General features: G+C 35.7%; 1 protein-coding gene across 4 annotated transcripts in view; it reads right to left on the bottom strand.

The window, feature by feature from the left end:
- PPP1R9A (protein phosphatase 1 regulatory subunit 9A) overlaps positions 1-15,913 on the bottom strand; it is a 317,596-nt gene that overhangs the window by 40,022 nt on the left and 261,661 nt on the right. For all 4 annotated transcript variants that reach the window (XM_047096569.1, XM_047096568.1, XM_047096570.1 and 1 more), the window contains exons 7-10: positions 14,092-14,145; positions 11,275-11,504; positions 9,674-9,770; positions 9,398-9,569 (exon numbers count right to left, since the gene is read on the bottom strand). In XM_047096569.1, coding sequence (XP_046952525.1) covers positions 9,398-9,569; positions 9,674-9,770; positions 11,275-11,504; positions 14,092-14,145 — 553 coding nt within the window. The remainder of the gene's footprint in view (positions 1-9,397; positions 9,570-9,673; positions 9,771-11,274; positions 11,505-14,091; positions 14,146-15,913) is intronic.

Raw genomic sequence — 15,913 nt, 5'->3', positions numbered from 1 at the left:
CAAATGTGGTAGGGGTCTAGCCCGGATTCATATCCACAGGTATCTGAAAAGAGCCACTAACATTGAGGGCTCAGGGAAAGGTAAAAAGGACAAAGACAACATATGATTACAGCCTCAGGATAAAATGATTTCTTGGAGGAGTCCAGTGACCTTAGGAACCTCCTTATTGCTGTAAATGTCTGCTTGGTGTTGGCTTTTTTCCCCTTATTAAGCCTTAAATTTTATAAGTCCCCAAAAATCTTTTGTGGTTTTCCTCATTCTTCCCTTTCAATTATGCTACTTAAAAAGTTCTCCTTTAAAATATCTTATTTACATAAAAATTATACCATATACATAAGTCATATAGAAAAAGAAGGAAAAAGACACCCATGTTCCTACCATCAAGCCTAAAAAATAAAATTAGTATTTTTGAAGCCCTCTCTATGCCTCATTTCTAGTTGTAGCCCCTGTTTTTTCTCCTAGTTATTTCACAAAAGTATTTCACTGATTGAGCCACCCAGGCACCCCTGTCTTTTGGTACACATTGCAAGAACTTCTGAAAGCATATATACATGTAGAAGTAAACATAGTGGGCCACAGACTTGGCATACCTTCCATTTTACTGGATGATACCAAACTGCTTTAGCAACATAGTTGTATGAGTTTTCTTTTGTGCTGGCTATCACATATTACCGTGAAATTTTATATTTGCAAATCATTTTATTTAAAAAAAATTTTTTTTTAACGTTTATTTATTTTTGAGAAAGGGAGAGACAGAGCACGAATGGGGGAGGGTCAGAGCGAGAGGGAGACACAGAATCCGAAACAGGCTCCAGGCTCCGAGCTGTTAGCACAGAGCCCGACGCGGGGCTAGAACTCACGGACCGCAAGATCATGACCTGAGCCGAAGTCGGACGCTCAACCGACTGAGCCACCCAGGCACCCCGCAAATCATTTTATTTTTTACTAATGAGATTGAATGCTTACCAAAGTCTACTTTTCTTTTTTTGTGAATTGATTGCTTATGTATTTGTCCATTTTTCTTTTATGTTAGTTGTGTTTTCCTATGATCATTGTGAGTTCTGAGCATATTCTGCATAACACTCTTTTCCTTAAATGGGCTACAAATATATTCTCTCATTTTCTGGCATCTCTTTCCATGTTCTTTATAAAGATACTATAGTGTCTTTCAGTGATCAGGTTTTCTTAATATAACTGTGGTCAAATTAATAAATTTTTCTTATGATTTGGAATTTTTGTGTTTTAAATCATATACACATTCTCCTACATTTTCTTCAAAAAGTTTGAAATACTGCCTTTCATATTTGAGACTTTAATCCATTTGGAATCTATTTCATGAATGATAGGAGGTTGGATCCAATTTTATTTTTTTTCCATGTAAATGGTCGATATTCTCAGCACCATTTATTAGTCCATCTTTTCCCCACTATTCTTCAGTGTCAGTTCTACATTAGTCTCAAATTGTCATGAATGGGTCAGTTTCTGGACTCTACTCTGTTGTACTGATCTATTTGTCAATTACTGAGACTACACACTACCTTAATCACTTTTACTTTATAATGAATCTCAGCATCTGAGAGAACAAGCTCCCTCACACTATCCTTCCTCAAGTATATCCTGATTATTCTGGGCCAGGCTCTTCCTCCATACACATTTTAGAAACAGTTTACCAGGGCGCCTGGGTGCCTCAGTCAGTTAAGCAGCTCAGATCATGATCTCGCAGTTCATGAGTTCGAGTCCTGAGTCAGGCTCCTTGCTGACAGCTCAGAGCCTGGAGCCTGCTTAGGATTCTGTGTCTCCCTCTCTCTCTGCCCCTCCCCTGCTCACACTCTGTCTGTTTCTCTCTCTCTCTCAAGAATGAATAAATGTTAAAAAAAAAAATTAAAAAAAAAAAAAAACTTGCCAAGTTCCAAACATCAAAAACAAAGCCCTGTTCAAATTCTCAACAGAACTGAATGAAACCTATAGGTTAATATGGCATTATGGCATGTTTACAATATTGAGGTTTCCTAACTCTTCCAATTTATATAGGTCTTCTTGAATGTCTTATCGTGGGTCTTGAGCTTCTTTTGCTAAATTTATACCGGCTACCTTATACTTTTTGTTGCTATTTTAAATGGCTTGTACAAAAATAACATTTTCTGTTTGTTAGAATTAACGGATATATATATGATTCTTGGAGGCATCCATCCTGCTAAACTCTTATTAATTCTAAAAATCTGCATTCTTGAACATTTTTTATGTATTCAATTTTATTATCAGTGAATAATAATAATTATGCTTCTTTCTTTTTATTCCTTATATCTTTTACTTCTTTTGCTTGTCTGGTACTTACTAGGACAACACTGAATACAAGAGGTCATAGTACATTAAGCAGTGAAATGTTAACAGTATTCTTAATTTTTTTAAAGGAAATTCTTGATTTTAACATTTCATCACTTAATCTGATGCTTGATAGACTTGTTAGCTTCACATATCAAGTTAAGAAAGTTCTAGTTTAATAAACTTTTGTATTTCTAGTTTAATAAACTTTTGATCGTGAATAAATGTTCAACTTCATTAAATGTCTTCATCTAAGAAGATGGTTATGTATGTTTCTCCTCTAAATACATTATATATATCTATATATCTAGATATCTAGATATCTAGATATCTAGATATATAGATATATAGATATATATAAATGTATATAAAATACATTTCTGGATTCAGTATTTATCTCTGTGAATAAGTAGGGTGTTTGTTTGTTTGTTTAATGATGAGAATCCTGGCCAGCTAGTGGGTATTTACTCTGCCTACCTTAGAGTAGAAAAGGAACTCTATTCCAGAACAAAACTGTGTTACACACCTTAAGTCTTATAAAAATATATTAACCCCATCTGCAGCTTAACTGTTTGTTAAATATACAGACCTGTAATCCATTAGTTACATAGAAAACCATACCCTAGGCATTTGCCAAGGTGTATAAACTCTAACTTATTGCCACTCAGTATTTATTAAAAGCTCATTTAAGAACTACAACACCTGTAGTGTATAAAAATAATTAAAAAAAAACCCAAACCCCAACTTTTTGAAGAATTTTATTAACTCTTTACTCAGTAATGCAGTCACACTCCAACTGCAGAAGACTTTTTTTTTTTAATTCTAGTATAATTAACATACAGTGTTATATTAGTTTCAGGTGTTATGAAAGATTTTTTTTTATATCCAATTGCAGTAGGGACTCATTCCCCTAAAAAATAATTGTTAGGACTTCACATGGAACCAATAAATGGATTGTTTTTAATAAAATAAGGAAGGACTAGCAATACAGCTGGCAAATATCAAATATTCAAATTTAAAATACTGGTTATAAGGGAGAGTCACCAATATTCTTTCATGTTCATAAATTCTGTCATCATTTAAGAGAATGTTTTTAATCATACCAATAAAGTCTGAGGATTAAAAAAAGAATCAGTTGAATGGGAAAATATTAATGAATATTCAGGACACGTTCTTCTGCAAATATTCTAAACTATATCTGTAGGTATCCACAAAAAGAAGAAAAGTTAATATAAGAAAAGAGTAAATTGGAGAAAAACATCTGCACTTGACTAACCCAAAAGAAAGCAAGAAAGCAGATAAAAATAACAAGGATGTTTTTGTTAGATTACAAACAAATAGTAAGAGCTTAGATTTAAACTCAACATATAAGTAAATAAATAACAACTTTTAAATGCATCTTAAAAATAAAGAATTGGGAAAATTTAAAGAGATTGAGAAATTGTAATAAAAAAAACCCAACTATATGCTGTTTACAAAAGACACTGAAAGTACACAGTAGAAGAAAATGATATACCATACAAACACTAACCAAAAGACAGCTGATATAGCTCTTTAAATATAAGACAAAGTAGATATTAAAGTGAATTACCAAAAATAGAGACATTCTCTGAAGATCAAAGGTCAATCTGCCAAAGAAGATACGACGATTCTAAAGTGTATGTACCTACTAACATCACCTCAAACATATAAAGCAAAACTGACAAAACCAAAAGAAACCAAAACAATTATAGGGTGAGATTTTTTTTAACATTCTCTCTCAGTAATACATTCTAGAAGTTTTAAACATGGTTACTAAATTTGTCTATACATGAAAGAGCACCTGAGCACCAAACTAGATTAACAGCTAAGTACTGTCATGTCTTATTCATCCTCTCCCCAATAATTTAAATTAGTTTTACACAACACTACATTATATATTTGTGTGATGCCATTAGTCTAACGTTGAAGGCCACTGTGAAAATGTCCTAATAACAATCACCAATTAAGGATGTTATTAATATTAATATCACTTTTGCTCCAAATCATGCATTATTTGTGCCAGTAGTTGTACTTCACTTAAGCAGATGGTTTGTTTTTTTATCTTAGGAACACTGTGAATGATGTAATGAACAAAGTTTCCCCCTTTCCTTCTGACAACTAGAAAGCTGAGAGCCAGGTAAAAGGCCTTGCCTCAGAAATACTATAAGCACGGTATAAATACTTGCAGTATTTCTGGTTCCACTCTTTCCTCACCCTTATTGTTCTTTCTTATCTTGCCACTATCAATTTATCCAATCCTGTCATATAAAGGTGTCTCCCCAAGTTACTTCTAGATAATATATGAATGAATGAAGTATAAGGATAAAAACACATGGGTAAAAAAGGTAGATACTCTTAATGGCATCTGGTTACCTGGCTCTTCCTGATAAAGACTTTATTTAAATCAGAGTAAATTTCAAAGAAGTGATTGAATTCAGAGAAATCAGATTCCATGCAAACCAATAAGCTAACCGCTGTTTCACAATAAGGAAATATATGTGGGTGGGGCCTGATGATCAGAGAACTGACTGGCTTGAATATCTAAGCAGGCTCACAGTTCCACTGACATATCCACAAGGCCTAGGTTTCAGACCAAGTGTCCTGGGTCCATGATTCAGGTGCAGACTACCATCTTAGGGATGTACTTTTAGGAAATCTAGAGCTTTATTGCAACAGTCAGACCATTTTGTGGAAAAAAGTGTAAAGGAAAGGAGAGGAAGCGAGAAGGTATTATTTTCATATCCTTATACTCCTTTATCCAGGACATACTTAAATTACCTGGAAAGTAGCTGAGAAATTTTTTTTAAAGACACCCAGGTTTCAGTAATTAATTCCAGATACAATTTATGCTGAAAGTCTAGACTTTCTTACAATCTGCCATATTGCACCTTCAGTCCATTTCTTCCATGTGAAGAAAAAGACTTCTGGCACAGTTCTTACTAGAGCTACAGAATGGTAAGTAACTAAAGAACTATGAATAAAACGCTTTATATAATCTTCCATGTTTACACTTTAGGGAAAATAACATTTAGTGTTCTCTAGTGGCCCAATGGTTGAGTAAGTGTGTATGAGAAAGAAGAAGCATTTGGTAGTAATACCCAAAATTCACAGGGATACTTGAACTACATTTACAAACCTATAAGTGACCCAGTTCCTGTTATGCCTCCAAAGTATCAATGGGTCATGGTGCTTACAGAAACAAGTATGAATTCTTCTTCAGGTATTCAAAGCCTACTTTTGGTCCAAGAATACCCTGTAGCATACCTTTAACATCAGGTCTCATTCTTTACCATAAAGTCTATGAATCAGAAAAAAAAATCATTCTAATTTTATTCATTTTTTTCCGTTTTCTTCAAACTCCTTCTCATCTCTTAAAATGTATCTTGTATGTATTTGCCCTATGCCAAATACTTAACCTTCTCCATCCTTTATCCTATAAGTTACATGCCTTGTTGTATAGTTAGCAGGGACAAACACTGTTCTTTCTACCCCGGAGCCATCTTTCTTCTTACTAGTCAGTATTCCACTAGGCTTTCAGGGTTCAAAATACTTTTCTAAAGGTATCAAACTTACTTTTAACCTCTCGAGGAAGGATAATCATAATCTGCCTTCATATGTAAGTTTTATCAATTAGTTTTAGTCTTTCTTTCATTATCTCTATGGAATATGCATAAACTTTCACAAAAGAGCCTTTGAAATATTTGAAGATGAAAACAGTTTCATCTTAAGGATCCTGGAATTTCTGAAGTTAAAGTGATCTCCAGGAAATTTAGTCAAACTAGGACTACAACCCTTTTCTACCAAGATCTCTCTAACATGACTGTTCTCTGCTCTTATTCTAATCCTGACTTTAAAACCTGGATAGTCACAGACATTTCTAGTCACTAAGGGCCCTTGGATACACGGTAGAGAACTCTTACATAGACCAGCACTACTGAGGCACTAAGAAATGACAAATACAAGAGGTGCCTGGGTGGCTCAGTTGGTTAGGCATCTGACTCTTGACTTCAGCTCAGGTCATAATCTCATGGGTCATGAGTTCAAGCCCCACATCTGGCTCTGTGCTGATGGCAAGGAGCCTGCTTGGGATTCTCTCTCTCTCTCTCTCTCTCTCTCTCCCTCTCCCTCTCCCCCTCTCTACCTCCCCCCACACCACCTCAAAATAAATAAACTTAAAAAAAAGAAAAAGAAATGACTAACATAAAACAAGGCAGGAGGGCAAAATAATTACTTTTCATGTCTCAGAACACAAGAAAAATAATGCGTTTATTTAATAAATAAGTGCTAATTAATAACTCTTAATAATTAAGTAATAATCCTTAATAAGGATTTGTCATGGCTCCTGGTGAAAAGAACTGTTCTATTTCTTTTATGTATTATGATAAGAAAAATATATTAGAGGATATTAAGTTATGGATTTGTATATATATTCTATCAAAATTTTAATGAGATACTTGGATAGGCTTGGTTTATAGAGAGAAGCACACAAATGGTGCTCAAATAGAACTGTAACTGTGGTAAACTTCTGCATGGCCTGAAAACGATTTTATCACTCTAAAAACTTACAATACTTCAATGTTGAGAGTCACGTAATTAATCCCTCCTCATTTGGGAAGCCCATTCCTGGAAGAACATGAGTCCTGTGAAGAAATGGCTGCTTATGTGTCCTTCCTTTCCTCCTCCTCCTCCCTTTCTGCCTCCTTCACTCTCTCCTTCTTTTCTCCTTCTTTCACTATTTCATTCTAACATAATTTTTCATTGACTTTAAATGATAATCCTTTTACTTCACTGAGCTGCCTCAAGGCCTAAAAATATGCTAAAGCACTCACCCTATCAATAAAACACTCCAGTGCTCAGAAAGCAAGTCAGAACTGGACAGTCCACAGGAACTGGGGAGAAAAGGCCCTGTATTTAAGGGGCAGAAACTAACAGAACTGACGGCAACGGCTGTACCTATCTTGTTGCAGAAAGGTGTGGGGGGGGGGCAGGGGGGGAGCGTGGATCTTGAAATGTCAAATGGCCTGTGTCAGGTCCGCAGTTTACTTCCTTTTCCAAACCTCTAGGTCTTCAGCGTTCCCTAGCAACAGACGCAAAGGATCAATTTAGAAAAGTGCTTTCCAGAGCATTCCTATCTAGCTACTGACCAAGCCATTTTAGTTTATGTGATCAAGCAATTGAAATTCAAGGAGATTTATCACTGACTGTCCTCGGCAGCAAAACTGGAAGAGCGCCACTTGATATGTATGCTGCTAATGTCTAAGATGACTGATTCTACCTCAACCGCACAAGCATGGATTGGTTTCAGTAAGAATTAGTAGTCTCTGCATCTCACTGTGAACCGACAGTGTTGCTAGGGAAACTGATAATTATGTGGCAAAATGGAGGGTGTAGAATAGGAAAAGGGTTCAGAAGAAATATAAGGTTTTGATCCAAAGCAGCGTGTTAATAGTATAGTTTGTTTATCTTCTGTAGTCACATAATTTAATAAATAACATTAATTATATGTTTGAGAAGATACAGATTTCTGAATTGAAAGAAATGAACAGAAATGAATTGAACATTGGAAAGCTACTGGTTACTGATCATACTTGGTGCATGCCACAGTAGAAATACATGTTTGCTACAAACTACAATTTAATTAAAATACTCAAAAAGAAACTAATTTTTTTCTGGCATTTGTCTTTAGAAATCAATCTTTATAGAGTTCCAGATACAAAAACCAGAATCCTATAAAAGCTCTAATAAATTTGCTTTCATTCACCTCAGGGACTAAGTCATATAACCTCAAAACACATATTGGTGTGAAGAAAAAAGATGCTTTACTATTTTTATATTATACAGAGTAAAGCCAACCCAGAGACGCTGAGTGACCTTCCCGAAGACACACAGGTCTTCAGTTAGCGGTGATGCTGGTGCCAAATACTCCTCTTAGAGCTGTCCAAGAGGCGTCGTGTGCACGTCATATTTTATCAAGGGAAAGCCTCGCAAAAAGATATAAATGCAGTAAATTGGTCTCAAATCTCTAGATCTCACTCTGAAGGAAGATGTCCAACACTTTTCATTTTTCATGGCTACGAGTTTAGTTCTAAAAGTTCATTAACTTGTGTTAATGAGCACTTGTGTATCAGGAAAGTCTCGTTGGAGACATTTTAATATGTGAGAAAGATCATCAAAGAATTAAATAGGTCATTAGTGACAGTTTTACTGCATGGCAAATCACCGACTGTAAGCTGTCTGTCCTAAGATGACAATGCTAATTCACAACATTGTTTTATTTTCGCTTTTTCCAAGGACCACTAGGTACAAACTTGAAAAGATGAAACCAAAGGTTTTATATACTCCTGTGTATTTATCTTGATAAATTTTTATACATTTTCTAATTTATAAATATACCACAAATATTAAAACATTCATTCACATTCATATACACACAACCTACGTATGGATGTATGTCTGTGCAAGAAAGTAAGTGACTGATTTATGGTAGGTATGTAAAACAAGACAAACATTTACAACAGAAAATGTTTCCAGTGTTTCTATCTTATTTGGTCTTTGACAGGAAAGAATGGGAAGTGTATATAAGGACACCAAGGTAAAAGCATAAAACGATACAGAACTTCTTAACTCAATGAATTCCAAGTACCAGAAGTAGGTAATCAGCCTTCTGATGTTAGGAAAAAGATCTTCATTCTAATAACTTAAAAATCGTAAGCTTTACTTATTAATACATAAGTAGTATAGCTTCACCCAACGGGGCGAACTATCATTTTAAGGTAGTTTATTTTTTTAAGGTAGCTTATTAAGTCTATCAATTTTATGATGGCTTAAAAACACTTGGCTTGCCTTAAGTTTCAATTTTGTTATTTCCTTACATGAAATCATTGAGTTTTGATAAAACAAGAAAGAAATAATAGGTTCTTATTTTGATAAACCTTTTTTTCTTTCCCATGGCAGAAAAGATTTTTCAACTTTTAAATCTCTGGGAAGGAAAAGAAGAATATAAGCCAAATTTTACAGCCATTAAAAACAATTTTTTGTGGTAGGTTAAACAAACCTTGACTTAGGCCATCTTGACAAGATGTCTGCTTGACATCCAAGTTCTCCATAGTATCTCCTTTAGAGACTTCACCAAGAGATGTTCTTCTCTCAAAGATGTTGTTGTTATTGTTAACTTGAGTCCCATTTTGCTTCAGTAGTCTGAACACCTCAGCTTCCAAATCTCTAATCTAAGGAAAAAAAAAATCCATCCATGAAACTCTAAGCCAGCACTCCTCTCCAAGTACTAAGCAAAACCATCCTATTCCTTAGTAGTCCCAAGCACATAACTCACCCGTACTTGCAGACCTTGAACTTCCACAAGATGAGCTTTTTCCAAATCTTCTATTTTCTTTCTTTCTGCTTCCTGTCTTTTGATGAAATCAAGTTCTCTTAAGAAGAAAACAAAAGATCTGATTGCATCAGATACCCAATAAATGAGGAAACATGTGAACATTCTTATTTGAAGCAATAAATGGCACAGTGGGATAAATAACTGGACAGCTATTTAAATAGACAAAACTCAATCATAGTTAGAAAAAAAAGGTATCTAGTAATGAAAGCAAATAAAATATTTTAATGGATCTCAAAGTAAGGAAAAATGCTTTGAATCTGCTTACTGTGATTTTCATTTGTAACTCCTGACTCTAGAACACCCAGACAGGTCTAGAGAGAAGCTACTGGACTAATGACCCACCTTGGGTAAGTTTAGTGGAGATAATCACACATCATGTAGTTATAATTCCACACTTATAAAGTCATATGCTTAGTAAGCTGATAGAACTGGATGGTAAGAGTTTACAAAAGATAATTATAATTTTCCTTCTGTGAATGACAGTGGTGAAGGGTTGGGTGGGTCAAAAACACCGCAAGGGGGAGGAGGGGAGCTGTCGCCTACACACCTGAGGATAATATGGGGAGAGGGAGAAAATATCTCCATTTTGAGAGCCTGGACTACAACCTGAAAATTTGGCAATGCTTGTTATAAGGTTGTTTCATGAAATAAAATTAGGTATAATATTTTTGGCAAGAAGGGTTAAAATAGTGATGTACTGAATTCATGATCACAAAGGGTAATTTCTCCCTTTTTAACAAACATTTTATAGCAATCTCCTTTAAATATTAAAAACATTCTTTCTGTGATAGGAAATGACAGAGACATTATGAATCTTACGCATACACTTAGCTTCTAGGGCTTGGCATGGGGAAGGGTACCGGCACTGCTTTTTGTTGTTCTAACTGGCCAGAAGTAAACTGATGAAAAAATTCCGTAAAAATTTCCCTGAAATGACACCAAAATCCAACAGAGGGAAGCAAAGCAGCGTGAGTGTGGAAAGAGCTGTTGAAATGCAAAAGCAGAGTGTAGTGCCGGGACTCTCCTTCTGCAGGGGACTGAGGCCCTTGTGTTTTCTCTCGACAGCTGAGAAAGAGAAAATGGCAGGGTAGGGGGTCTTGCTAGTCAGTATTGACACCATCTGAAGTGGGAAAATTCTGCAGTTACTGATTCTAACAGAGACAGAAGCAGCCTCATCAAGGCCCAATTGCTGCTCTCTCTGTATGTACGGTGGGTGTGCGTGACTTCAACTGGGCTTCTTGCTTCCTGGTCACAGAGTTGTTTCGAAAAGGACAGAAATTTAAATGTTTTCATAGTTACTAGGAATGACTATCAAAAAGAAATCCAGAGATAACCGACTGCCAAAAAACTGTAAAATAAACAAAATATTATCTTACATGAAAACACCATAGAAGTGATTTCCAAAACTATGCTTTCTAACTATGCTTCTTAAAGGGATAACCAAGATTATTTTTTCTGTTCTACTAAATGTTACAAAATGATGGGATATACACCTTCTTTAGATGCACACATCTATTCTTTAGTCATTAGAAGCTGCTTACTTTTGTTGAAAATCCTTGATCAATTTCTTTGCCTTGTTGTATTTCTTCTCCAAGGCCTGATACTGGCTTTGAGTCTCTTTGAGGTGCTCGTTCACCGTGTGGCATAACGTCTGAGCCTCAATCCAGTAACTCTCCAGCTTCAACATTCTCTCTTTATTTTCTTCTATATTCTGTTGGAGTTGGGTTTTTTCTAGTTCCCACCTCACTTTCTCATTTTCTGCTGCTTGCAGCTGGAGAAAGCAAATGTCAAGATAAGGACAATCTGGGTATTCTGTAGCAAAAATCCTTCATGTCTTTATAGTATGTTTTAAATTAAGTTCTACTGTCACATATACTTAATCATCTAGAACCTTGAGATGAGAAGAGCAAGTCGTATTTGCAGCATTTCAGAAATTATAAAATGGTAGCCTTGAAAATTGAAATGCTTGCCCAAGGTCACACATCTGATAAATAATACAGCCTGGATTTGATTTCAACTCCCATGATCTTTCCATCATACCATGTGGTTTGAAATTCTATGAACAGTAAATAAATAACGTTTTAGAGTCTGACTGATTCTATCCGATGAACTTCAATGTACTTTCTTTTAGAGTTTTTTTCTTCATATAATTACATATAAAAAAATTAACTAAAAAGCGAAAGGGGGAGAGGCATGCTGAGAAGGAGAGAAGGGCAGAAGTACAGTTTGGCCTAATAGTTATGAGGGGAGGGGGTGTCTCTGGAGTCATTCAGTCTAGAGTTGAATCCCAGCTCTGCCATTATTGTTGGCCTTTAAACCTTAAGCAGCTAATTCAAGTTCTCTAAGACTCCAGTATATTACCTATAAGACAGAACTGTGATGTAACACAACGCCATACTTGGAACCGCTCCTGGCCGTAATCTGATAAATGTTAGTTATCTTCACTTCGTTTTTATCCCTTTTAATAATATGATGGCATCCTTTATTTCAATTGACATGAACATAGTCTGTAGCTCATTATTCTGCTGACAGTGTTCTGAATTTCCAGAGCCTTATAAGCTACAATTTGCATGAAAGTATAAAAGATACTGAAAGTAAAAATATAAATTATTGCTGAATTATTTTAAATCCCTCCTATGAAACAGAAAGAAAGCTTTCTGTGTTTCTGCTTCCAGGGACTCTTAGGAATAAGATAGTAAACTAGTCCAACCCCCTTATTTCTACAGAAATTCAAGTCTGATCGGTTAGGTGAGGGGTCAAAGGTCATTTATTCACAATAACTGACCTTTAAACTAGTGTTTTACCTATTTCACATGCTTCTTTTCAAATTCAAAAGGATGCGGAGTTATTATCAACTAACAATTTTCAAAATCTAAGACATCCCCAAACCATACCACATTCAGCAAATACATATATATGTATATATATGTATATTTTAAACTAAATGCATTGACAAAACAGATTACAAAGTCAAAAATAAAAAAAATATTTCAAAATTAGGAATTCAATTTTCAACATGGATATAAAGAGTCATAGTAAAATAAGCTACTATAAATATTACATGCCAATATAATAAAGAACAAAATACAAACTTCTTATTTATAGGATTTTCTAAATTAAATGTTTTTGGTCTAACATATAAGCTTTGTTAAAGCACTTACAATGCACAGGGGAAATCTTTCCCCCTCATTATAACCGACAATTTTTAAAAAGTCTATTCTTCCATTCTGTGCTAAGAAACAATAGCAATTTAAAATAGGACTAGGTTTTTACTGCATCTTTTATTAAGCAATGTTTTGTATTCAAGTTGTTTATTTATCAACCACTACTAATTTAAAAATGATTATTCACAGAGCTTGGCTGACACCATGAATGATGTATAGACATGTTTTGACTAAGGAGCTACAGAGTTATTAGCTGAGAATACCATTTAACCAAAATAGCCCTGCTAATTCATCTCCATTTAAAACACATGGAAAAAACAAAATAAGTGTTCAGCGTGAACAGGAAAACAGATCATTAGTGGTGAGGGAGAAATCATGTCTTAATTTTTAAAGGACCATAAAAACAATAAAGAATATTATTTTAAAAGTAATTCAAAAACATTTTTAAATCTTTGAAATGACATATTTGATAAAATTAGACACAATTCTAGTAATTTACAAGTACCTTATAATTCACCAACTAAACATGCCCTTTTGAATCTTGTATTATTTCATATGTAAACTAAGAATACATACTCCCTTTATCAAGAACTGTTTTTTTCCCACAAATTTAAATAATACAAACTAAACTTGTCTAAAAATTTCCAGGAGCATCTGGCACCTCAAGTCAATTATTCACATATTGTATTAAATTCCATATTTAATTAATAGAACTGGAATTTTTTTCCATGAAAAAGAATGTTACATTAAAATACATTGTCTCTGATGAATAAGCTAAAAATAAATAAATGATTAAACCTACTTAAAAGAAGATAAATAAAGAGAGATACAACCTAAGAGCTTGGATGATAACAGTATAATTAGCGGTCAAATGTAATTCGGATGCTAGAACCTTTAACAATATTTAATCTTTGAGGAAATCTCAGAGGGAACCGGCCACATATGTGCAAATATGTAAATATGTATTTTTAAAATACTGTGCTCTTTTCACGGAGGGAGTACGGTGGCACTTGCCCCCTCGGGGTAGGTGTTCTCGCTGGCAGGTTTGTCTACCTATCTAACAGTGGAAATGAACCTCTCACATCTGTACTCTTTCAAATGCACAGGAACAAATCCTTTAGTCCCAGGGTTGAATGTAGTCATAGCATCCAAAGTTTCAAAAGCACAATTCAAACACCATTTAATGGTGCTTACCTTGGTCTTCAATTTTTGAATCTCTGCTTCTGTAACTGCATGTTTGATTTGCAACTGAAAATTGAAAAGAAAGAAAAAAATCTGAACTAAGAGTGTATCTATATTTTTTAAGCCTCAGCGGCCAGAAGAATACCTTATCACACAGCAGAAGGCCTAGAAAAGCGCTGCAATGCAGCAGGTTGTAAATTAAAATGTCTGGTGTGTAAAATGACTCACTAGGTGCAAACTAACGAAACACAGGGTTTATGGCCCACATTCCCTAACAGATTAGGTTACGAATTTAATTGCTCGGGGACCAAAGAAAAGAAAACACATTTTCTAGCCCCCTTTGCAGCTCTTCCTTTCCGATCTGAGTGTCAAGGAATTGTCTTGGTGCGGTGAGTCTTGTGGATGTCACAGTTCAAGCAGGCAAGTCGGCCCGAGGCCGGGTGAAGATCCGATTCCAAATCTGGAAGAAAGATGGCGCTATGGTCCCGCGAGCCACACGCACAGAAGGCCGAGCAGCTCCCACACCGCTCTGGCTGGCAGCTGTGAGGCGGTAGACGACGGTGCCGCGGTTCCACAGCGACATCGGTGATTTTTTTTTTTTTTTTTTTTTGATTGCTGGAAAGGTAGAGATCCAGATTTCACTCCTCCGAAAACCGACTCCTACTGAGGAACCCACACCCCCAAAAGCTTTGGCTACAGTTTATCAGCATGAGAACCACCATTTACATTTGTTTTGCTTCTCCCCTCCCCCCACTTCGTTTTCTCTGTAAGGGTGAGAAGAACAAACGAAATATTTATTTCTTTAAGGAATAAAGAAATGCACCAAAATTTACAAAAAAAAAAAAAAAAAAAAAAACAACAACCCAAAACAATTCATGGGTTGAAAGTCTTTTTTTCTGAAATCCTCGAGGCCAGATGATTTTGGAATTCAGAATTCTCCCACTTTCAGAAAGGCAGTAAGCTGCATTTTCCATAAATTGCATATTGTTCACAACTTGGTCTGTGGAGGCAGTCTGTGATCAAATACATGAATATTTTTGCCACCAAACATAGGTATTTCTCATTAAGTGTGGTATACAATAGCATCCTGTTTCAGTCAGGTTTACTACCAAATGAGTTAAACTTGCCACAAAATTATTTAAAAAAATTTTTTTTAATGTTTATTTATTTTTGAGACAGAGACAGAGCATGAACAGGGGAGGGGCAGAGAGAGAGGGAGACACAGAATCTGAAACAGGCTTCAGGCTCTGAGCTGTCAGCACAGAGCCGGACGCAGGGCTCGAACCCACGAACTGTGAGATCATGACCTGAGCCGAAGTCCGACGCTTAACCGACTGAGCCACCCAGGTGCCCCAACCCACAAAATTATTTTAAACAGTTTTCAGAGCATTTTGGATTTAGAATTGTACCAGAAGGACTGTAAATGTCTAATATTACCATAATCAAATACATCTAAGGTTTTAATACTAGAAAAAGCGAGTCAGTTGATGGAGGGATAGAAACATGCACCTTGGAGGTCACGACACCTCATAAACCTCAGCTCTCTTTGGTGTAACCTGCATTTTCCTAGTTTTCACCCAGCTAGTAGGGCATATGGGAAGGATGGAGAGGGATGCTCCTTCCTCGGGTCTCCTGTTATATTGAAGTCCCTAAGGTCTACACTGCTATAGCTCTGTCACTGCTCTCCATCTTGGGGGAGATCTGATCTCCAGATCTTAAGACTCCTGCAGTCTTGCCCATGTGGCTCTTGCTCCTCTCATCCTTATTGGTTCGTAGGGGCTTCTGTGCACCAACAGTCTCTAAAGAGGAAGGATTCTCTGTGCTGCAGTCATTC

The sequence above is a fragment of the Lynx rufus genome, unplaced genomic scaffold (assembly GCF_022079265.1).
Source record: "Lynx rufus isolate CCGP_SWC_20201006 ecotype Redwood Valley unplaced genomic scaffold, mLynRuf1.p SCAF_4, whole genome shotgun sequence".
Classification (NCBI taxonomy): Eukaryota; Metazoa; Chordata; class Mammalia; order Carnivora; family Felidae; genus Lynx; species Lynx rufus.
The sequence above is the reverse complement of the archived record's forward strand: the minus strand, read 5'-3'. Positions and strand labels throughout refer to the sequence as shown.